The following is a 25,967-nucleotide window of genomic DNA, read 5'->3' as shown; positions in this document are numbered from 1 at the left end:
CCCGCGGCCCGGTCCTTGACAGCCAATATTTCTTAATAAAAAGTGAACAAGCTAGTCATTCTTAAGTTTTTCTCTCTTCCAGGTCTCACGTAACGTTGGACATTTCATGTCTTTTTTTAATTATAAAAAAGTAGCATAAAATATTAAAATAAAAACCCTTAAATACAAAAATTCGTATGTATTATGCTAAAATATTCATATGTCTAAAAACAGATAGAATTTTGAGCTAAAGATGTTAAAGCGTAGTAAATGTTACAGCACTCCAAGACTTGACTAAAACAACAACAAAAAATACTTACATAAAAATGCCGAAAGTAATTTGAAGATAGTTTGTTCAATTAAACCTGTGACCAGCTCATACCAGTGGTAGGGATGACGACAGGGGTGGGGTGAGGGTGCGGGGTGGAGTATTAAAACAAAACACATACCTACCCACATCAAGGTGACTTCAATATCACCCCACCCTCCCCCGCCCCACAAAGAAGTGGACTTCATAAAATGCTAGCCTCGGGTACCACAGTGATGACAGGTTGCTGGTCACATCCGTTCTTCTGCTCTCCACCTCTACCTCTCTTTATTCTTTGTTTTGGATCCCTATCCCCGAGGTCTGGAACAACGAGAAATACTCATGATACGAGTAATACCCATCACCAATTTGATTACCTATTTGTTGCTACAAGAAAAAACAATAGCATATGTAGGTACTTCATGTGCGTATGTAATGCATGAGCATATATACTGCATGTGCATATGTACTGTATGGCATATATATACTGCATGTGCATATGTACTGTATGGCATATATATACTGCATGTGCATATGTACTGTATGGCATATATATACTGCATGTGCATATGTACTGTATGGCATATATATACTGCATGTGCATATGTACTGTATGGCATATATATACTGCATGTGCATATGTACTGTATGGCATATATATACTGCATGTGCATATGTACTGTATGGCATATATATACTGCATGTGCATATGTACTGTATGGCATATATATACTGCATGTGCATATGTACTGTATGGCATATATATACTGCATGTGCATATGTACTGTATGGCATATATATACTGCATGTGCATATGTACTGTATGGCATATATATACTGCATGTGCATATGTACTGTATGGCATATATATACTGCATGTGCATATGTACTGTATGGCATATATATACTGCATGTGCATATGTACTGTATGGCATATATATACTGCATGTGCATATGTACTGTATGGCATATATATACTGCATGTGCATATGTACTGTATGGCATATATATACTGCATGTGCATATGTACTGTATGGCATATATATACTGCATGTGCATATGTACTGTATGGCATATATATACTGCATGTGCATATGTACTGTATGGCATATATATACTGCATGTGCATATGTACTGTATGGCATATATATATATACTGCATGTGCATATGTACTGTATGGCATATATATACTGCATGTGCATATGTACTGTATGGCATATATATATACTGCATGTGCATATGTACTGTATGGCATATATATACTGCATGTGCATATGTACTGTATGACATATATATACTGCATGTGCATATGTACTGTATGGCATATATATACTGCATGTGCATATGTACTGTATGGCATATATATACTGCATGTGCATATGTACTGTATGGCATATATATATACTGCATGTGCATATGTACTGTATGGCATATATATACTGCATGTGCATATGTACTGTATGACATATATATACTGCATGTGCATATGTACTGTATGGCATATATATACTGCATGTGCATATGTACTGTATGGCATATATATACTGCATGTGCATATGTACTGTATGTGCATATGCATGTACTGTATGTGCATATATGTGTACTGTATGTGCATATACATGTACTGTATGTGCATTTGTATGTACTGTGTGCATATATACTGCATGTGCATATGTACTGTATGTACATATATACTGCATGTGCATATGTACTGTATGTGCATATATACACGTGCATATGTACTGTATGTGCATATATACTGCATGTGCATATGTACTGCAATTGCATATGTATTGTATGTGCAGTTGTATGTACTGGATGTGCATATATACTGCATGTGCATATGTACTGTATGTGCATATACATGTACTGTATGTGCATTTGTATGTACTGTATGTGCATATATACTGCATGTGCATATGTACTGTATGTGCATATATATTGCATGTGCATATATACTGCATGTGCATATGTACTGTATGTGCATATATATTGCATGTGCATATGTACTGTATGTGCATATATACTGCATTTGCATATGCATTGTATGTGCATTTGTATGTACTGTATGTGCATATATACTGCATGTGCATATGTACTGTATGTGCATATATACTGCATGTGCATATGTACTGTATGTGCATACATACTGCATGTGCATATGTACTGTATGTGCATATGTATTGAATATGCATATGCAATGTATGGGCATATGTATACATGTGACATATGCAATGTATACATGTGACATATGCATGTGTACATGTGCATATGTATGTATGCTTATGTACACTTCAAAAATTAGAGGTTACGAAACACACAAAAATTTTCAATCGTATTCTGAGAAACACTAATACTGAAAGTTTCCAGCCGAGCCAAAAAGGCTTTTTGTGGTTATCATACAGAATCTAACAATTTCAAGTTTTTTTTTTTTAACTATATTAGTAAATTGGCATATCAGCACCTACAGACCCTAAATTTATAGGGTACTATTATTCTTATAAAAAATGTATCAGCATTAAAGGATTGCAGTTGATCAGAAGAAGTATTCTCCAGTTTTTGAATAGAAATCAGAATCATATTTTATTAAAAGTGGGACTTACACAACCCAATAACAACTCAAGCCTTCCACTGACCAAAACACACCCATGCTAAAAGTTTGAAGCTGACCATAAGAGGGATTCTCCAATTATTGCATGGCATCCATCAATTCAAAGTTTTTCAACTAATGTTAGTATATTAGCAAATTTGTACTTACACTACACAGCATAATTTAATTGAGTATCTTGCCGCTGAGTGGTTTTCCACTATTATCTTCTCAGTTACCTGGCTCTGCCATGTTGATGATATACTCTAAACTCCTTGAAGATCTGACATCCCTATACCCCAATGCAAGCTCAACCAGTATGAGCCACTCTATCCAATTCATGCTCAAAGAGAAAGTCAACAGCACTTTCCCTGTCCTTGATGTTCTACTCTGAAAGTCAGACTATGAATTACGTTCCTACCCACCAACACGATCTTCTCCACTGCTACCCATACCATGACACGAAGACTATACATGGCGTCATCACAGGCTTCTTCCATGTAATGAATTCCCTGAAGAAGAAAGCTATCCCTAAACAAGTCTTTTCTAAACTTCACAAGCTACTTTGTCTCATCAGAGATTGCTGATGCTATGCACATAACATCAACTCACCTAGACAAGATACCATAAAAAGAAGATGCTGAAACCTTTCTCACACCTTTATTGTCAAACTTGTCTGCAATAATCTTTCCAACATGAAATTCCAAATACCCACCACTATCTCCACAACAACTGAGGACTTTTCACCTCCCTATGCTCCCTACATATAGACTCATCCTTCCTCTCCAGATTTATGTTTGTGACTTGATAAAGTCCACTGTATAGGTGAAATATTGCCAATAAAGGATCGTGTTATATTGAACTGGGGAAACATGGCATCATGAATACAGACATAATAGAAATATGTAATTTTAATAAAATGATGTTACTAAACTGATATGAAAAATTAGCTAATACAGTGGTACCTCAGCATACGTCCACTTTGGAATAAGTCCAACTTGGTATACGTCCTGTTTGGACGCGAAAATTTTTGCTTGGTATACGACCTTTGTTTGGAATACGACTCGCGTGCTAGAACTTGTATGGGTCAAAATGAGTCACGACACTGCACGCTACCCTTGTTTACCTCTCACTAGTGACCTGCCCACTAGTGACCACTGAAGAGCTGCAGGAACTTGAGGAGGAGCACACGACTAAGATGGATGCACTCTCTTCAGGCTCAGAAGAGGAGATAGAGGAAGCCCCTCATTCATTAATCAAGGAAATCTTTGCCAAATGGATGGACGTACCACCCCGACAAAGCCCAAACAAGCCGTCATAGCATTGTCTGGAACGAGCAGACAATGTCACATTTCTGAAACATTCTGAGAAGGCAGAAGCAAAGTTCTTTGGACAGATTTTTAGTAAAAGTCAAACTTGTTGAGCTTCAACCAGGTCCAAATAGGAAAAAGAGACAGAAAAGAGAAGGGGACTCTCCTTCCAAACAATATTATTTCCTCCTCCTCCCTTCTCGGCACTATCCTAGTAGGCACTCGACTCTTTTCATCTTATTCTTTTGTATTTATGTATGTATTTTAGTATTAAGCAGTGTTTAAATTACATATTTCAGTATTAAGCAGTGTTTAAAATATGTATTTTATACAACCCCATCAATGTATAATATGCCAATAACAATAGGATTTTTTTCATGGGAACGGATTAATAATTTTCCCTGTATTTCTTATGGGAAAATTTGTTTGGTATACACCGTTTGGTATAAGTCCAAGGTCCTGGAACAGATTAAGGATGTCTACCAAGGTACCACTGTACTTTATACATTATATATTATACAAAATATTTATACTATACCTAACAATTAAAGTTATTTATAAAGGAGGAGTTGTAACATTTGTCATAAATATGTTTTTCTTATATTTAGTGCAACATACATTGCTAAATTCAAATGCTAGCTTACCTTTTACTACATTAGCTGCCACTATTATCACTGAAGTCGAGTCATTACATCTTCAGCATCACAAGTTGAGAATATCTTCTGTGTTACAAAATCCTCTGCTTATATGCTAGTGAGCTACAGTGATAATTTATCCTCTTAATAATACAAATGGATTACAGATGCATGATTAAGGTTCACTTGGTCATTCTGATTATACAGCAAAACACTTTATGGAAACGGGAAGTGGGCTGACATTAAGAGATCACCCAGTGAATACTGTATGAAGTACAACTGTTGAATAATCTCATTGCTTACACAAAATTGTCACTAAAACATGTCACTAAAAGAGTATCAGACATAATATTTAAAAGTGTTGGGTAACTAATGAACAAATTTAGTAGGTTAATTGTAGCAATGATTTTTTTTTCCCTATTTTGGGGTCCTTATTTATGTTGAACAGAAGAATGTTTTATGGAGAGATGGGGGTGAAGATGGATATGCTCTAACATACACAGTAGTAAGAAAGTCAATGACAGAGAATTTTATACAATATTATGACCAGATAGAAGTACCAAGTTGCTCAATAACTAATGAATAAACCCTGTATGAACTCAATTATTATATAACAAAGATATTCTGAAATAAGATCAAACTGAAAACATTTATCATCCCGTTAAACTGCATGGCTTGCATGTAAAATCTGTCTCCAAATTAAATATTACATGATCTGCATATCTAACTAAAAAATGCAAACTTTGAAAATAATGAATAATAAACTATTACATACAATAAGTAGTCATTAACTGTAATTATACCAAAGTACAGTGTCTCTCATATGGATTATAATATAGCCACAATATCATGGGTGAAACAATTCACAACTGACCCACAAATTGTAGCCCAAACTAGAAGTTTCAGTCTACTGTGGACCATTATCAAGTCACTACTTAATACTGGCCCAGGACGCTCTAAAACATTATCCATTTTCATCTAAAAATTTTGAGTTAGATGTAAAACTATGAAGGCAAAACAGTGTCAGAGCCTGTCCTCCATAGAGACATGAAATCTCAAAACACCTCTAACCACTACCACCTCGCAAAAACGTCTTCTATCTACAGCTATTTCACAACGCCAAAGGTGACATACACCTTTGTTGCTACCATTTATCCCAGTATGGGCAGAACACATTAAGTTATCCCTTAAATGTAATGAATTCCCATGTAATGCTACTTGTGTTCAGCCCGCCTCTTTACAACCATGATAATGAATTGCGTAAGACTTGGCACAGCTATTGAGACAGTAATATAAAAGTTAGGCTATGCAGCATATACTTAATGTGTGAACACAACATATGACATTTAAAATAAAATTAATGCCAACTCCACATACAGAGGCTATTAGAATAAATTCCACTGGTGGTATTCACAAGCTTCAGTCTCAACACTACCTCCTTGTAAAAAACACTAAGATCTAATTTAATCAACATAAAACTGCAACTATAAACTTCTGGAATTTTGCAGCATTTAAAAATTCCCCTACTGCTAACTTGCCCTCCTGAGGAATGAATATTCCCACAAATAAACAAATGATATATTATTTAAGAAAAAAAAAAATTGTTTCCATAAATTAAGTGATGCATTATGCTCATATAAAGAATTTCTGTTTAATTCAAAGGGATGAGGAGGGGTTGCTGAGGTGGTGGTTTAGCCATTTAGTTGATGGAGAGGTGTAAGACAACAAAAATGGTGAATAAATCTGGAGTGGAAAGTAGTAGGAGTCATGCGAGGAACATTTCGAAGGAAGGGCACAAACGCTTTAAGATTTAGGGACTTGAGCATCCAGGAGGCTTGTTTGAGCAAGCAGATAGGAATGAATGGAGACAAGAGGTTTTAAATGAAAACCTAATGACCCATTTGTGTTTCTAATCTAGCTTTTTTTCTAGTCTGTCCTACTTAAAATTAATCACAATATATACATGGAATCATATAAAAAATAATAAACTTTCTCTGGGGAATTCTTAATCAAAAAGTTTATATACCAAGATTTTTAAATTAACTAATTTAAAAAAATTGTGTAGAGGAGTATAATTTTAAAGTAATTTACCGATGAGGCAGTAGCAACATACTTTTGGTAGTACACGGTCCCTTATCTTCTGTATTGCAAAATATATTCTTTGCAATTCTCTAAGATTTATCAATGAAAGTGTACAAATAACTTTAAATAGTCATCAAAACAACATGCAAGTACAGTACTACCATCGTATCCGTGGGTCTGGTTTCTGCAGTTTCAGTCATCCGCAGTTTACTCCGGCCCAAAAATAGCCCTTAACCCGTAAATGGTCCAAACGTATATATATGTTTTTATCGCTAGTGCCCCAAACGTATATATGTTTTTTTTTTGTCATACATTCAACATTGCCACGATAAACCTGAGTCGCCTAGACATGAGAGAATGGGTGTGTGCACTCACTGTGCACCATATTAAAATAATTGGGGATGCCTGGGTACCATATGCTCTTTTTTCCTATTAAAAAACAATTTTTTTTCCCTCAAAAAAGTTGGGGCACTATGGGAGAGAACGTATGTATACATTTGGACCATTTACGGGTTAATTATACTCAATAATGGCACCAAAATTCCAAAAGTAGTGATGATGGCAGTTCTTCAAAGCCTAAGAGAAGTCATGAAGTGCTTCCTATCGTTGAAAAACTGCTAATTCTCCACTATATACATAGATTAGGTGATGAAAGATTGTCTATCAGATTGGAGGGAGAGAGTATGGAGGAGGTGAATGTATTCAGATATTTGGGAGTGGACGTGTCAGCGGATGGGTCTATGAAAGATGAGGTGAACCATAGAATTGATGAGGGGAAAAGGGTGAGTGGTGCACTTAGGAGTCTGTGGAGACAAAGAACTTTGTCCTTGGAGGCAAAGAGGGGAATGTATGAGAGTATAGTTTTACCAACGCTCTTATATGGGTGTGAAGCATGGGTGATGAATGTTGCAGCGAGGAGTAGGCTGGAGGCAGTGGAGATGTCATGTCTGAGGGCAATGTGTGGTGTGAATATAATGCAGAGAATTCGTAGTTTGGAAATTAGGAGGAGGTGCGGGATTACCAAAACTGTTGTCCAGAGGGCTGAGGAAGGCTTGTTGAGGTGGTTCGGACATGTAGAGAGAATGGAGCGAAACAGTGACTTCAAGAGTGTATCAGTCTGTAGTGGAAGGAAGGCAGGGTAGGGGTCGGCCTAGGAAAGGTTGGAGGGAGGGGGTAAAGGAGGTTTTGTGTGCGAGGGGCTTGGACTTCCAGCAGGCATGCGTGAGCGTGTTTGATAGGAGTGGATGGAGACAAATGGTTTTTAATACTTGACGTGCTGTTGGAGTGTGAGCAAAGTAACATTTATGAAGGGGTTCAGGGAAACCGGCAGGCCGGACTTGAGTCCTGGAGATGGGAAGTACAGTGCCTGCACTCTGAAGGAGGAGTGTTAATGTTGCAGTTTAAAAACTGTAGTGTAAAGCACCCTTCTGGCAAGACAGTGATGGAGTGAATGATGGTGAAAGTTTTTCTTTTTCGGGCCACCCTGCCTTGGTGGGAATCGGCCAGTGTGATAATAAAAAAAAAAATAATACATATCAATTAGATATCTGTAGGTACAGGAACAGAATTATTCTCTTAGTATACCATCTTCATTGATTAATTTGTTTTGAGATAATTTTTTTTTAACACACTGACCATCTTCCACCAATGGAGGGTGACCCAAAAAAGAAGAAACACTTTCCCCATCACTTATTCCATCACCATCTTGACAAAGGTACACTAACATTACAGCTCAGATGACCCTCCAAACTGTCATATCCCCATCCCTCCTTCAGAATGTAGGCACTGTACAGTGGTACCCCAAGTTTCAAACTTTCTTCATTCCAGAAGGCTGTTCGAGTGCCGTTACCAAACGAATTTGTTCCCATAAGGAATAATGTAAATTAGATTAGTCTGTTTCAGACCCCCAAAAATACACTTACAAAAGCACTTACAATAATACACTTACATAACTGGTCGAGTTGCGAGCAGTTCGAAACTCAGGGTACCACTGTACTTCCCATTTTAGGACTCAAGCCCAGCTAACCGGTTTCTCTACATCCCTTCATAAGTGTTCCTTGCTGACACTCAGCCTGTGAAGTCATAAAAACCACTCGTCTCCACTCACACCTAACACACTCACAAAATCTACTTTACCCTCTCTCCCTCTCCAACCTTTCCTACAACAACCTCAACCCCATATTCCCTCCATAACAGATTTACACACGCTGGACTTCATCCTATTTTGCTCCATCCTCTCTAAATATCCAAACTACCTCAACAATCTCTCTTCAGCCCTCAGGATAATAATTTTAGTAGCCCAACACCTTCTAATTTCCAAGCTGCGGATTCTCTGCATAATATTCACACCACACATTGCCCTCAGACACGACATCTCCACTACCTCCAGCCTTCTCCTTGTTGCAACATTCACAACCCATGCTTCACACCCACATAAGAGCGTTGGTACCACAATACTCTCACACATTCTCCTCTTTGCTTCCAAGGATAACATTCTTTGTCTTCACAGACTCCTCAATGCACCACTCGCCTTTTTCCCATCACATTTTTATATAGAGGGTCAGCCCATAAACCGTTGCCTGCGTGAACCTGCTAGTGAAAATAGAGAACTATTCTTTCTAGTAACTTGATGGCAACCAGATGAGCCCAGGAGTCAATCAAATCTGAGTTTGATCCCAATGCTTGTTATGACCAGGGATGTATTAAAATACTGACAAGTATGTCAAATTTCAATCATGAGACTCAATAAATGTGTGGCCTCTGAAAGATCTCCTTCTGACCTTAGTCAATAAAGACCAGCTGGCTCATTTGAGCTGGTCACCACTTAACTTCAAATGTACCACTCTTCTCACATCAAAAAATATTTTTATGTACCACTGGACTTCAGCTGCAGAGGTACAGAAGACTAGGTGGTGCTCTAAGTCTGTCTTCTCAGCAGTGGCCTTCCTGGCAATTATGACACACAGTGCTATGAGATTATTATTATTATAATCAAAAAGAAGCGCTAAGCCACAAGGACTATACAGCGCTGCAGGGCAGGAAGGAAGCGAGGGCATCAGGTGGCAAAAGGGAGATGGATGAGCAACAGGTTACGGATAACAGCGGGGCAGTGGATGGTGAAAGGGTAAAGGGCAGCAAGAGACTGAACCAGAAAGGGCTGAGGGGAGTGCGAAAAGTATCATCAGAGTTTGTGGAGTAAATCAGTCGTTGTCAAGAAGTCAATGAGAGAGTCAGGATTAAAGGAGGGTCCATCAGCAAGAAGGGAAGGTAAAGAGAGAGTAGGAGAACGAAGACGACGTTGGAGGTAAATTCTGCGTGCTCGTTGATAGAGAGGGCAGTCTAACAGAATGTGGCTAATCGATACTGGAACTTGACACTGCTCACAGAGAGGAACAGGGTGCCTCTCCATGAGATACCCATGAGTAAGACGAGTGTGGCCAATGCGAAGGCGGGAGAGAGTGGTCTCCCAACCTCGGCACTGATGACAAGAAGACGGCCAGTAACCTATGCTCGGTTTAATAGAATGAAGTTTGTTACCGAGCAGAGTTGACCAACGTTGTTGCCAACGGGTGCGAAGGTGGGTAGCTATTGCAGCAAAATAGTCCAGAAATGGAACACCTCGATAGGAAATTGGTAGGTCATATACTGCTGACCGCGCAGCAGTGTCTGCCTGTTCATTGCCCTGTACGTCGACATGACCAGGGACCCAACAAAAAACAATATCTTTATGTTTGGTAGAGATACGGCGTAGCCAAAGTTGGATACGGAGAACTAGGGGATGAGATGTATCAAATTTTCGTATAGCCTGTAGAGCACTAAGGGAGTCTGAGACTACTACAAATGATGACACAGGCATAGATGCGATACGAATAAGTGCTGCAAGAATGGCATACAGTTCAGCAGTAAAAATGCTAGCTGAAGATAGTAAATGCCCTCGTACGACGCTGTCCGGAAACACTGCTGCGAATCCGACGCCGTCTGAAGACTTAGAGCCATCTGTGTACACAGCGGTGGCATGAGAATGAGAGTGGAAGTGATCAAGAAAAAGAGAGCGGGAAGCCACCGTAGGCAGTTGAGCTTTCGAGCAAGGGAGTGAGAAAGAACAGACCCGAACAGCTGGAACTTCCCAGGGGGGTAGGGAAAAGTGAGATGCTACATGAACATATAAAGGTGGTAACTGAAGGGAAGACAAGAGTGAATGTAGGCGAAGAGAAAAGGGACGGAGCAAACAGGGGCGGCGAACGAATAAAGAATGTCTACTAATATCGGTGACCATTCTATAAATGGAAGGATTGTGTAGATCGTGAGAGCGTACATAGTAACGAAGGCAATGGGCATCACGGCGATCAGACAAGGATGGAACATTTGCTTCTGTATAGAGGCTCTCAACAGGGGAAGAGCGAAAAGCACCAAGGCACAAACGTAAGCCTTGGTGATGGATAGAGTTAAGGCTAGAGAGAGTAGCAGGAGAGGCCGCGGAATAAATCTGGTCACCATAATCGAGTTTCGATAAAACGAGGGCTGAATGTAGGCGAAGCAGAGTTCGACGATCAGCTCCCCAGGAAAGATGAGCGAGGGTTTTAAGAAGGTTTAGCCGGCTGTGACAAGTTGCCTTCAGAGAGGTAATGTGAGGTTTCCAGGTTAACCGACGGTCAAAGAGAAGGCCTAGAAACCTGACTGTATCACGTTCGGGGATACGGGAGCCATAGAGATACAAAGGATGATCGGAGATAACAGAGCGTCTAGTGAAAGTAATTTGGTGAGTTTTGGTACTTGAAAATTTAAACCCATGTGTGGTGGCCCAAGTGGAAACACGGTCGACCGCATGCTGGAGAGAAACTGCAATAAGGTGACAGTCAGCGCCTGCACAAGCAATAGCGAAGTCATCAACATAGAGTGATGACCAAATATTGGGTGGAAGAACAGAGGCCAAATCATTTATAGCAAGGAGAAAAAGTGTTGTGCTTAGAACACATCCCTGAGGGACACCTTCAGCTTGGACGAAGTCCGGGGAAAGAACATTATTGACTCGAACACGGAAATGTCTGTCAGTTAAAAAGTTCTTAAGGAAGGATGGTAGATTGCCTCGGAGGCCTAAGGAATGGGCCTGGGCCAAAATATTATACCTCCAAGTTGTGTCATATGCCTTCTCAAGGTCAAAAAATATGGCAATAACTGAGTGATTATTCGCAAAGGCATTACGAACATACGTATCCAAGCGTAGTAAGGGGTCTATGGTAGAACGACCCTTACGAAAGCCATATTGACTAGCGGAGAGACTGTTGTGAGTCTCTAAATACCACATTAAACGTCGATTTACGAGGCGTTCCATCACTTTGCAAACTGCACTTGTAAGAGCGATGGGGCGATAGTGGGAGGCATCATGTCCTGTAGTACCCGGTTTGCGGAAAGGGAGAACAATGGCAGATTTCCACAGCTGGGGAAGAACTCCTTGTGCCCAAATAAGATTGAAGAGGTGTAAGAGGACTACAAGGGCTGACCGATGTAAATGTTGTAACATACGAATATGAATGTCATCAGGCCCAGCTGCCGATGATCGGCAAGCTGAGAGCGTTGCCTCCAGTTCTTGAAGTGTAAAAGGCACATTATACTGTTCTTCTCCGAGAGAAGAAAAGTCCAAGGGTACTAACTCTCTGGCAGACTTTGAGGAAAGAAACGAGGGGCATAGATGGAGCCCTCGGGAAATACGGACCAGATGTGTGCCAAGTTCAATTGCAACGTCGAGAGGGTTTGCTATATCAACACCAGTGACCCGTAGAACAGGAGCCGGGTCAGGAGAGTATTTACCACTCAATTTCCTCACTTTTTTCCAGACTGCACTCATAGAAGAAGCAGAGGTGATGGTGGAAACATAGTCTCGCCAACAAGTGCGTTTAGCTTCACGGATGACACGGCGAGCGATCGCACGCTTCTGCTTATAATCAACAAGTCTCTCAGCTGTTCTATTGTACCGGTACCTGCCCCATGCAGCACGTTTCAAACGTACTGCACGAGCACAAGCAGGAGACCACCAAGGCACGCACTTCTGAGAATGCCTGCCTGAGGTTTGGGGTATAGAATGAGAAGCTGCGGTATAAACTGATGTCGAGAAGATGTGTAGGAGCTCATCAATGGAGGATGAAGAAGGAACCTCACTAAAAGCAGTGAGGTGTGAGTAAAGATCCCAATTTGCCCGATCAAATTGCCAGCGAGGGCTACGGGAAGGTGGTGAATAGGAAGGAGAAGTAAGAATGATCGGAAAATGATCGCTGTCATGTAAGTCTGGTAGAACAGACCAGGTGAAGTCTAGTGCTGTGGAGGAAGAGCAGACTGATAGATCGATGCAAGAGAGAGTATGAGTACGAGGATCAAAATGGGTGGGAGTACCCGTATTTAAAACATGGAGGGGGTGAGAGGCAAGAAAAGCCTCCAACTGAATGCCACGTGAGTCACAATGAGACCCCCCCCAGAGGAAATGGTGGGCATTAAAATCACCAAGTAACAGAAGTGGTGGTGGTAAGGATGAAACAAGAAAGGCAAAGTCTGGGATAGAAAATGCTCGAGAAGGAGAGAGATATAAAGAACATATTGTAAACCACTTATTCAAGTGGATACGGGCTGCAGTGTAATGCAGCGAGGTATGGACAAATAGTTGACAGTACGGAATATCATTGCGTAGAAGAAGGGCACTTTCATTAAAGGTCCCATCTGAGAAAGGTTTAGTCTCTGCAATATATTCTGAAATGGCTTCAAGTGTTTCTGAATTCAAAGATGTATGGGAAACCATATTGGAGATAGGAGGAGGAGGGTGAGTAAAGATTGGGACAGTAATGGACTGTACCAAAGTAGAGGGGGAGGGAAAAGTGTAAGGGACTGGAGATGAAGTGTGGGGGGGGACAGAAGAGGTAGAAACCTGGGAGGTGACAGAAGAGGGAGAAACTTGGGAGGGGACGGGGGTGGAAGGTATAGTACGAGGAGGAGGGTGAGTCTCCACACTTGTAATAGAGCCAGAGAGAGGGGAAGAACTAGGTACAGAGACTGGAAAGGTAACGTGTGGAGGTGGAAGAAGGGAAGGAAGGGGCAAAGAAGATTTGAGCAATGTGGATTTTTTGGACTTCTGAGTAGAGGGGCGATTGGTATTAGGTGTCGTACGAGGTCTTGTCGATACTGGGGCTTGTGAGGAAGGACGCGAAGATGTGAGAACAGACTGAGTTGAAGTCGGGACGTCAGAGCCAAGGACAGCAAAAGGATTAGATGCCGTAATGGCTATGGGAGGGGTAACAACAGAGGAGGCTGCAGAAGATGGGACCCCAGAAGTGGGGGGATGTTTGGAAACACGAGAATAAGAAACACGGGGTAGTCTCCCTTGGAGGCGGAGATGAGTAACTGCCATAGCATAAGGGAGACCTTCTGCCTCTTTGAGGCAACGGATTTCACGTTCATTTAAGTAGACCTGGCAACGGCGGGAGTACGAAGGGTGAGCTTCATTACAATTAAGGCAAGATGGAGGTTGACTGCAAGATGTATTAGAATGGTTGTCGGCACCACAGACTGGGCATTCGGCCATAGATCTGCAATATTTCGCTGGGTGACCAAAACGCCAGCAATTTCTACATTGTTGCGGTGTAGGTATCACCTTTCGAACTTGTAACCGATGTCCCGCGACATATACAGAGGACGGGAGTTCTCGGCTGTCAAAAGTTAAACGAGCCACATTGCAAGGGTAACGTCTCCGCCCCCGGGCAGGAAGGACATAAGTGTCTACTTTGAGGATTGGGAGATCCTGGAGTTCCAGCTGTTCAAAAATGTCATTGCCACATGACTGGAAATTCTGTTGGACTATGGTATGGGGCAGAATGACAGTACCACTACAAGAATTGAGAGAAAGATGTTTTTCAATAGTGATAGGAGTAGTATCGATATTCGAAAGGAGAGAAAGATCATGAGCTTGGGTAGCATTCTGGACAGTGACGATGCGCGTACCGCTCTTGAGAGCGTGAAATGAAATATCTCTGCCAACATGACGCAGGAGCGCTTTGGCAATACTATGGTCAGAAAGGTAGGCAGAAGAAGAAGTTGGTCTTAAAGTAAAGAATTTAGTCCATTGTGTGGTCCGAAACTGAGCGTGGAGAGGGAGTGCTTGACGTGTCGGTCGTTTCCGAGTAGAATGGGAAGGTAACGACGGAGCATCATCAGGAGATTGACGTTGGCGTTTAGGAGTAGGACCGGAGTTGGTCCGGCATGAAATGGGTGGGCGATTCGAAAATTGCCGTACCGTAGAGGGAGAAGCCGGAAGCATAGTCAAAGGAGAGCGGAGTTCAGACAAATCGAAGGAGTCAGTCGAAGCCCCGGTACCTGAAGCGGGTGAGGAAACAGCACCAGCAAGAGGGACAGGGGCATCAGGAGTGTCCGAAGAGTGGTCTAAACACAAGGCAGGGTCAGAATGGGGTGCGGTATCAAGAAGGGGCCCGGGGGTAGTGGTTTCATGGACTAGGGCTGCCATGGTTAGGTTACTCCTTTGCTTTTTGTTTTTAAGAAAAAAAAAGAAAGAAGAAAAGAAAATAAAAACAAAAAAAAGAATAAAAAAAGGGGGGAGCGGGGAGGAATAGTTCCCAGGAGGAATGAAAGGGCCGGAAATCTCCCTCCGCGCCCAAGAGGACTCGACACCGCTAGTAGCGCAGATGCAGCATGGAACCCGTGCCATACCCTACCCTTCATGCCAGTAAACCAGCAATCCGGGATAGCAACCTCACATCTGCCGAGCTACCTCGGTGGACAAAAGAGAGGGCGGCCGGATATCCGCCACAAAGCATACCTCCTTCAGCCACCACCCCCGGAATCCGAAAGGTGGCTTCCAGAGATACACCCGTCGCCCAAAAGACACCCAAAGCTACTCCGGGATACCGGAGAGGGATCGGGACATCCCTAGGCAATCCAGATTCCACGGCAAACTACGCCACCGCCAAGAAACCTCAACGGAATGGGATCGACCCCGGTGTCCTTTCCCCTACCTAGGAACTAGCGCGCCTGTGGGAGAAATCACGAAGGCTAAAAAGAGGAAGGGCAAAAGGGAGGGGTGAGGAGGAGGAGGAGGAATGGAAAAAGGGGAGGATGGGGAGGATGGGATAGGGGAGGGGAGAATGGGGGGTAATTAGGTTCGGTCTGAGGAAGAAGACCGACAGGGCTAATTCCTCAGACCAAGAGCCTCTTCACCACGCCAAGGAGCCCCCCTTGAAGAGGAGTGCTATGAGAGATTGCAAGCCTCTCACTATGAAAATGTGGTTAAGTGATGGTGCCACTATGGCAGTATTAGTGTTAGGGACATTGACAATCTTATAACCTGAAAGTGATCACAAGCCTATGCCGTAGACACAGTACATGCTAGTGCTCATCCTGGATTAGGTTATGTAGATAAATGTATATAAAGTTCAATGTAACACTGCTGTGTCAGGCTCTATTAGACAATAGTAAATGACTCAGTTTGAGTTCCTCAGAGATACACAGGTCCTAGCATCTAGACCCTTAGAGACAGATCATGTGCTCACTCATTATTAAAATAATTTTTAACTTTTCAGTATTGAAGTTTTTAAACAGCTGCAATATAAACGGTTTCATTAAAGGGTTAGGTGACCATAAATTACAATACTATATGTAAAATTATACAATAGAATAGTTAGCTATATAGAACCTTGTGAATACCAAACCATACTAATATGACCTTGCTTTGATGTTACCAAGCAGCCTCAAGGAGTCCAAAATATAATTATTAAAATAAAATTATGAGTACTCAAGCAATACAAATTTTTTTAATAAACTTCTTCAGTGTTAGAACTGAGGATCAAGGGCATCACTGTAAGTCCTTGAGAAACTTGGTACACCTATTCCATAAACTAAGTCAGAAATGGAGAGAGGGTGATGTAGAAGACAGATTCACTCCATATTACTTAAAATAAGTGCCATTTGACCAATAAATAGAAAAACTTGTGCTCAAAATTTTGGACCCCAGAATTTTGATCATTCCATTTTTTATTTGTGAAGGCTTCTAGACAAAAACCTTTGCACTGTAATATCATATAACACTATGTACACTGCAACTGAAGACAATATATTTTCAATAAAAATGTGAACACTGTATACTTCAAAGATTGGTGCCAGTGCTAAAAATTAATAATCTGTGAGGTGCACTGCATAATACTGCTACCAAACAAGTGTAGTGAAAATGCAAATGCAGAAAAAAAGGTTAAGTTACACACTCCTTTATGAAAATGCCGTGCAACAAGGTGAAGATATACAGATTAATGTATTTTTATATATTAATCCATATCAAAAACAATGAATTAACTTATATTACAGACTTTCAAATGTCTGTATGAATGGTAATGGTACTGGTAATATTTTAAGGGTATAAGAAAATAATACAAGACTGTGAGCACCTTGGAGTTGAAAAAGAAATTTTAAGTTATATCATTTTAAATCTATGACACAGAAAAGTAATATTAAAAATACATATAATCTTTACTCAACATTAAATTATGAAAGGTAATACTTATTGATATCTGAGAAAGCAGTAGGACATCACTACAATAAATAAAATGCTAACTGAACACTAACCATGAATTAGTATAAAGTAAATCTGATATATCCAAACGTTACCTCATAATATCAATTAATTCCTTTCAGATAAATTTAATATATGACTATTATGCCTAACTTCAATCTTGTATGACTCTTAGTAAGTATGTATGTATGTATGTATGTATGTATGTATGTATGTATGTATGTATGTATGTATGTATGTATGTATGCATGCATGCATGTATGTATGTATGCATGTGTATATATATATCTATATATAAATATATATATATACATACAATAATGATAACACTTAACTTTCACAAATGACTAAGATGTTCCATCAGGTGAACTATGAGCTTAACAACTTTCCCACTTTTTGACCTTGGCATTGTAGAGATTATTCAATAAGAAACACAGGGCTTATAACAACAATAATCAACACAAAAAGAACTGAAGACTTGTCACAACAACAAACAAAGGTTCCCCAGAGAACATATTTACAGAATGCCAAGAAAGGAAGAATACTATGAGATCTGCTAGGAATAAGCCTCCTGTCTGCAATGATAGTCAAACAAGGAAGGAAGAATAAGTAACCACAATATAATTATTAAGTGGGATGTTTGTAGTAACGAACAGGTTGATCAGTCATTCAACCCACAAGTCTGGCCTCAGGCCAGGCTGTAAGGGTAGAATAACCCTCAGAACTGATCACAGTTATGTCAGTATAATACATACTAAAAATACTCTTACTAAGAGCTAGATGAAGTTCCTATTTTTTCTATTGTATAAAGTGAACAGGGAAAGAAAAATTTATACCTGCAGTTCTCTGACCAACTGTAAGTATATTTAACCCAACAAAATCTTTAATTTTGTCTTTATCGTATTTCACATTCAAATTGGGCAATACTCACCAATAATCAAACCATAAAGTGACCAAACCATCTTAAAAGTAAAACAAAAGAGAAATACGTAGGAGTTGAACATAAGATTATTAAATGCTTAAACCTAAAATAATAATCATTATATCTTCACCTATTATTAGCACATTGATATCTAGCTAATGACCCATCCATGGAAAACACATCCTCTAAGATTCAATACATAAACTAGTTTAAAATAAAATATTCTAAATATCCTTAAGTATCAGTTCTAACAAGAATAGAATAACCTCCATTAAACCCTACTGATGCTTGAATCTTGATACTTTATCACCTTTAATGCCTCAAATGAGTATTTTAATCTTTCACTACACAGCAAAACCATTACTGAAGGCATTTAACACCTTCAACTCATTGGCAGTAATTTTTTTTTGCTATATATATATTAGGATCATTTCTAATAAAAAAAAAAGAGTGAGTGCAACATACTTTCATAATCCTTGTTAATCATTTAATTCCATCCCAAAACTTACTCTAAACAATTCAGAGCATGAACCTATAGTGCAATCCTTAATTATTTTGTGCCACATATTCTGAAATTATAACACAATCATGTAGACTCAGAATACATGTTAAAACTCATGTCCACTGACATGGTCTGCCTCAATTGGAACTTAATTTTATCCCACAGGGTTTACTAATGAAGTTATAATGGTTCTAACAAGACTCAAGAACCATTATATAGTAGCAACCATTACCTTAAAACAGGTATACATTACCAGTGACATAGTCACTGAAGATTATCTTAGGCACCATATTTAGAAAAACTCAAGAAATGTTTTTTTTTTTTGGGTATCAAAATACGGAATTTCATCCAATATGGACAGTTTCTGAAATATAAATTGCATATTCAGGAAAAAAATTGTGAGCTTCTCAAGTGACTAGATTTTTAAAGCCATATATTGGAAAACTACAAATGTGTTTCTAAGAACTGTAACACACTTCTCATCTCTTAGTAAACAAAATAAAATTAACTTTATACAAAAGAAATATATCACTATGGCCATTATAACCTATGTATAAGCTTTCACCCAAGTCTTTAATATTATTTCTAAGAATCTGTTTATTCTTTTAAGCTTCAACTATGACTTACAGAAACATCATTTTCTCAGTGATTTGTTAGCCATGAATGTGAGAGACTGACATGCTGCTGATTGTCTTATGACTTCAGTCTGAAGACCTCATCTAGTATAAGACATCAAACAGTAGTAGGTCATAATTTCTTTAAAAATCCTTCTCTTGCTTTATAAATGAGGTTCATAAAAACTTTACAATAAAGGACTCAAAAACAACTGGCTGCATGTGTGTCTTTAATATCACACCAACAACACTTATACACTTGCTAAATATAATATATATTTCTATGTATGCATACTGCTCAAATACAATGTATTCATAAAATGCTAAACCTCAAACACTGGAAAATTTTGCAGTTGGAGTGCACCATCACTGCTATCCAAGACAGTTGGAGTGTACCATCACTGATATCAAAGACAGCTGGGATGTACCATCACTGCTATCCGAGACAATTGGAGTGTACCATCACTGCTCTCTGATACAGTTGGAGCATACCATAAATGCTATCCGAGACAGTTGGAGTGTACCATACTGCTCTCTGATACAGTTGGAGTGTACCATCACTGCTATCTGAGGCAGTTGGAGTGTACCATCACTGCTATCTGAGACAGCTGGAGTATACCATCACTGCTATCTGAGATAATTGGGGTGTACCATCACTGCTCTCTGATACAGTTGGAGTGTACCATCACTGCTATCTGAGACAGCTGGAATATATCATCACTGCTATCTGAGACAATGAAATTTTCATATTGTCACTAGAAATGTTAATGGCAATAGTAACAGAGAAGCTGTTGCTCTATAGCATTTTTAAGTTCTTTGTGATAAAACTTCAGCCTTAATAACAGTAAAAACATGAGGAAGCTTTACAGAACTAACCTATTGTTATAGTATTACTCTACTATAATTATCAACACAAGACAACTGGGTTATTGTTATTGCAGCATGTAAATAATGACCATTTTCTGAAGTAGGCATTTGGTTGTAAGGTGCACAATACACCACCTTAGTGTGAACATTGATGTGACTGACTTATTTCTATCTTTTAGAAAACACGTCTCTATAGCATTACAAATAATTAAATTACATAAAAGTTATTTCCAGTTTTCCTTGCCTCCCGAAAAACAGCACAGCAGCAGCAGCCAGTTGTAACACAAGGACAGTATAATAATTATAATGAGCCATGGCAGAAACACAGCAACTACAGCAACAAATTAAGACTGAGAAGCATAATCTCGACTCCTCCAAAGTTGCAAGATGTTTTCAAAAACATGTTTTGCTTTGAATGTAGAAAATACAATATAATCAACACTTGCCCCTATTTGCTGGATCTACAGATTAAAATGGTATCAACAGTATTCTAGAGCTATGACTATCTGCCCAAAGATGGTTTAAGTTCTTAAAAATCATGAATAACAGTAGATTAACAAATCTATATTAATATCTCCAGCAAGAAAGGTGCTCAGCATGGCATGGTTATTAGCCTATTGCCCCATAAATCATAAAAAGTACACACATCTTGAAGTAACACATAATTTACAGGACAATACCAGCTACACAACCATCATCAAACTGGCACCAACCATACCCATATACGAGGGTCAATGGCAACATAAATTATGGCAAGTGCTCTTATCAAGTGTTCCTCTTAAAGCGTTTGCGACAGATAATGTTATGAAAATTCCCTCAAATGGGTGACTTTCCACATGTAAACCTCCTAAAGAAATATCATCCAATAGAGAGGACTTCATAACACTAATTGTTCCATATATACAATCAAGGTACATATACAGGTTGTGTGTTCATCAAACTATAATTTGGATCACTATACAATATCAATATGTAATATTTTAAATTCTGCTTCTCTCTAGGTACATGAAATACAGCCAAATAATAACAGGTGGCAGCACAATGACAGCAGGGATGCTCATCAGCAGACACAATGCAGAAAATTAATTTTATTTCCCATGGTGGCAGAGTGGTGAGAGGTAGGGCAGAGTTGCTACAGTGCCTTTCAGGTAATTTTGTGCATAATTATTTTTCCATAAAGCTGTTGTCTTTCGTGATGACAAAAGTTGTTTAGTGGTTATAACTTCTAAATAAATCCATTAACAAAATCAGCTAAACATACAATTAGATTCTACAACATGACTCATACCATTATATGCCTTTATCCTGATTGTTTAAAGTAACTAGTAGGAAAGTAATCATCACTTACAATAGCTATTTCAAATCAATGACTTACTACAGTAAGAACTTACAATAAAGCTATGAACCATGTATGGGAACAAAGCCTGACTAACCTAAAGTTTGTTGAAAAACAAAATTAATAGTAAGTAGTGTATTTCATTTCATATCCAATGAAGAGCAAAGTATTGAATGATGGTGAAAGTGTTTCTTTCTTTTTTGGGTTGCCCTGCCTCGGTGGGAGACACCCAATGTACTGAAAAAAAAACTTACACGCCAACAGTTTACAGCTACATGAGATAAGTTCCATATAAAAGTTAAAATCAAATTTTGCCTATACCTTGTATATGCCACCCTGCTTCATGGAACAATTCATAGGACCAAGGCATCAAATATTTATACTGGTGGACAGACATCTGAATAATTGCAACTAATGCCACATAATTCCTGATTTTACTCCAAATTTTTTAAATAAAATGGGAACTTGAACAAAACAGCTTCAATATTGTATACAAATTCTTAAATATCTCCAAAATGCCTTAGTGCTTAGAAAACCATATTGGTTTGAAACAACCTTGAATAATAAAAAATGCTAATATTTAGACAATCTAAATGGCGAGATCACTTAAAAAAAAAAAAAAAAAACTCTTACAGAATCATCTTTGCTCTTATGAATGACATATTTACCATTCTCCTGTTAATTTTCTGGTAGAATTTTGCTGCAACTTCTGGCACTCTAAATGTTATAATGCACTCCTGAGAACCCGGCACATAGTCAACACTCTGGAAAAAGACACAGTAACCTAAAGCATTTTTCTCATATGTGATTAACTTAAGTACTGTGAGGATAGGTAAGTGTTTCTAAATACTGCAATAAGCATCTCATCCTCCCTAGGTGGTAAATGGCCATGGCATGAAAACATCTTTAACCCTTAAACTGTCCAAACGTAGATCTAGGTTCACGTGCGTAGTGCTCCAGCGTAGATCTATGTTCTTTTCACATAAGACAGCATGTGAAATAAAAAGTTCGGAGTGCTACGCACATGAACATAGATCTACATTTGGACAATTTAAGGGTTAATTCAAAATTCTATTATACAGAATTCTATTATACAGAATTCTATTACACAGAATTCCATTATTCAAAATTCTATTATTCAAAATTCTATTATTTAGAATTCTATTATTCAGAATTCTATTATTCAGAATTCTATTATACAGAATTCTATTATACAGAATTCTATTATACAGAATTCTATTATACAGAATTCTATTATACAGAATTCTATTATACAGAATTCTATTATACAGAATTCTATTATACAAAATTCTACTATTCAGAATTCTATTATTCAGAAAAAATGAAACTTTAAATCTCTAAAATTCTAAATTCTTCAAGAGAGAAAATACTTTACAAAAAACTTTAATTAGGAAAAATTTTGAAGTTACAAATGTCAAAATAAAAGCAAAAATTCAGAATATCCTTAAGAAAAATCATCTGATTCTGAATTCACTGATACAGATTTGACTGAGTCATACAATATCAGGTATACATTACATTTACTGGTTTCTGAACCCATATACACACATTATTTTGAATAAGAGATTTTACTGTCCAGTATCAATAAAGTTTTCAAACAGTGTGCTTTTGTTAAACAATATTTAACTGATAAGTTATATAATATCAAATGCCTTGTGTGAGTGTGTCTGGCAGTAGTGGAGGCATGGTGTTTTATGACTTGGCATACTGTTGGAGTGTGAACAAAGTAACATTTATGACAAAATTCAGAGAAGCTAGTTAACTGGATTCAAGTCTTGGGAGTAGAAAGTACAGTGCCTTCACTCTGAAAGAGAGGTGGAGGGTGGGTGGTACAGTTCGAAGAGTCATCTAAGCAGTAATAATAACTATTTGCCTCCACTCACTCCTATCTAATACACTCACACATGCCTGCTGAATGTCCATGCCCCTTGCACACAAAACCTCCTCAACCCCCTTCCTCCATCCTTTTCCAAGGATGTTCAGTGCCTGTATATACATACATACAGTGATTATGTGTGAATGATGGTGAAAGTGTTTCTTTTTTGAGTCACCTTGCCTCAGTGGGAGATGACCAAAGCATTAAACAAAAAATATTGGAACCTTAGTAATGTGAAACATTTGTACCTGTGTGTTCATGTTATTTTGTAAACAATGTATGTACTGATGACACTATTAGTGTGGGTATTGTCTTACATACAACAGGTAGATATATGTACATTGTGTATGATATAGATCTCATGGGCCACAAAAGTTACTGGAAAATGTAAAAAATAGAATACCCCAGAAAAAAAGAACAAAATAATAAAATAGAAAAAATGCGGAGTGCTTGGTTATCGAAATGTGGCAGTCAGAAGATCACTGACCTTAAACTTCACATCATTATATTTGGGTAAATACTGATCAAAAATTTTGACTTGTTTTATTACCACCAGGTAAGAAATCTTTTTTTTTTTTTTAATGTAGACACTGAGAGCAATATTAATTTTGGGGTTGTGGACAGAGAAAGGGTTAAAATAGCAACTTTCAGGTATTTTTCTAGGATGTTTTATAATTTTTTAGGCTATTTCTTGGTATCATTTGACAGAATGGAAGACTTACTACTGAAACAGATATGATTTCTGTGGGTTTCAAGACTGAAGTATATTGAAACTGGGCTCAAAGCAGCAGAAATATTCAATTTTTTTTATGTAAAGATGAATTCAAAATGGAAGGGAAGTGTAATATAGGAGAGGCCTAAGGAAATGATTTAATGAACACAGGAAATACTGTTTTAGTGTCTGGAATGTGCACTTTATAGGGTAGTTACAATAGCTGTATGTGTATACTAACAAAATAGCTAAAAATTTAATTAAATTGAGCAATGGAAATGGCTTAATATAAGACTCAAAGTGGGCAAAATTGCCAATGAGTAAATTGCACTCAGACTGCTAACTTTGTGCCTGTGTAATTTCATAAATTTTTCATCAAATTCCATACTCATGATATTATTACCTTCAGAAAACAATTTTCTAACATTTCACAAGAATTTTCTTTAAAAAAAAAAAAAAAAGAAAAAAAAAGTGGACACTGAGAGCAATTTTAATTTTTTTGGAGTCCTGAGAATGAAGAGGTTAAATATAGCCAGATAAAGAAAAACAGGTGCTGCAGTAAATATATACATACCAAAGGTTGCCCTACCCCTGCATTAGCCACCATTTGATTGATATCTGACAAAGTGAGATTGGTTGGCAAATCACATAGCTGGACAGTGGGTAGGTCATGTCCATCAGCTGATTTAGACGAGGAGGTTGAACTGATTACCCGACGAATGCCACCACCTGGGCGATGCACAACTCCACCACTCACTGACTGCTGTGTGCCTGCTGTCACTATGCGCCGACCTGCTGTATTTGACTGAAAATGTATATCACTTTAGCATTATATATTAATATGGATTAGCTACTTTATTTTATTGCATGTATGTACTACAGACTCTCCTCACTTAACCCTTTCAGGGTTTCCGACGTACTAGTACGGCTTACACACCAGGGTTATTGACATACTAGTAGGCATAAATTCTAGCGCCTTCAAATCTAGTGAAAGATGGTAAGCCTACATATGAAAGTATGGGTCTATGTGGTCACTGTGCACAGTATAAAAAAAATCCTGCAGCACACAGTGCGTAATGAGAAAAAAAAAAACTTGGACCGTATTTTTGGTTTAAAACAGCGACTTTGCAGTGTATTTTCGTATGCTATTTATGGTTGTATTCTAGTTTTCCTGGTCTCATTTTATAGAATGGAAGACATATTACAGAAATTGAGATGATTTTGATTGGTTTCACAATGAAAAGTACCTTGAAATTGAGCTCAAAGTAGCAGAAATGTTCGATTTTTGCCAAAGTTCAAAAGTAAACAAATCATGCCACATGTCCAATACACGTCAACTGGTGAGTCTAATATTCTTTCACAAGTGCGCTGATATTATTTATACCATTTCTACACTAATGTAGTAGGCTGCATAACAGTAAATCTTCTATTTTTTTGGTGAGAATAAAAATTCGAAGTGGAAAGCAAAAGAAATGTAAGAGGGGCGTGGGGACATGACTAATGAACAGAGGAAATGTTATTTTAGTGCCAGGAATGTCCATCTTGTATATTCTGGACCCTATTTGGAAATTGGCATCTTTTGAAATTTGTGTGAAATTGGCAAAATTGCTACATTTAATGCATCTCCAGTGGTATTCAAATGAAGTAAAAAGAACTTT

The 25,967-nt window shown here is 38.5% G+C and overlaps 2 protein-coding genes across 3 annotated transcripts in view; both read right to left on the bottom strand.

Annotated features, from left to right (window-relative positions):
- Positions 1-7,542, bottom strand: part of Gcat (Glycine C-acetyltransferase) — a 32,422-nt gene extending 24,880 nt beyond the window's left edge. The window contains exons 1-2 of one of the 2 annotated variants that reach the window (XM_053797314.2): positions 4,829-7,542; positions 1-607 (exon numbers count right to left, since the gene is read on the bottom strand). The exon at positions 1-607 is cut by the window's left edge and continues 1,229 nt beyond it. The gene's annotated coding sequence lies outside the window, so the exon portion shown is untranslated. Of the gene's footprint in view, positions 608-3,045; positions 3,192-4,828 lie in introns of those variants that run through there. The other variant, XM_070102559.1, reaches the window with a different exon arrangement.
- Positions 7,543-19,714: 12,172 nt separating this feature from the next.
- The window catches only part of LOC128702866 (RNA-binding protein 33), a 58,961-nt gene continuing 52,708 nt past the window's right edge, over positions 19,715-25,967 (bottom strand). The window contains exons 14-15 of the mRNA XM_053797322.2: positions 24,884-25,114; positions 19,715-22,464 (exon numbers count right to left, since the gene is read on the bottom strand). Coding sequence (XP_053653297.1) covers positions 22,330-22,464; positions 24,884-25,114 — 366 coding nt within the window. The 3' untranslated portion in view covers positions 19,715-22,329. The remainder of the gene's footprint in view (positions 22,465-24,883; positions 25,115-25,967) is intronic.

This window comes from Cherax quadricarinatus, chromosome 82, assembly GCF_038502225.1.
Source record: "Cherax quadricarinatus isolate ZL_2023a chromosome 82, ASM3850222v1, whole genome shotgun sequence".
NCBI classification, from domain to species: Eukaryota; Metazoa; Arthropoda; class Malacostraca; order Decapoda; family Parastacidae; genus Cherax; species Cherax quadricarinatus.
This window is presented reverse-complemented; position numbering and strand designations above follow the sequence as displayed.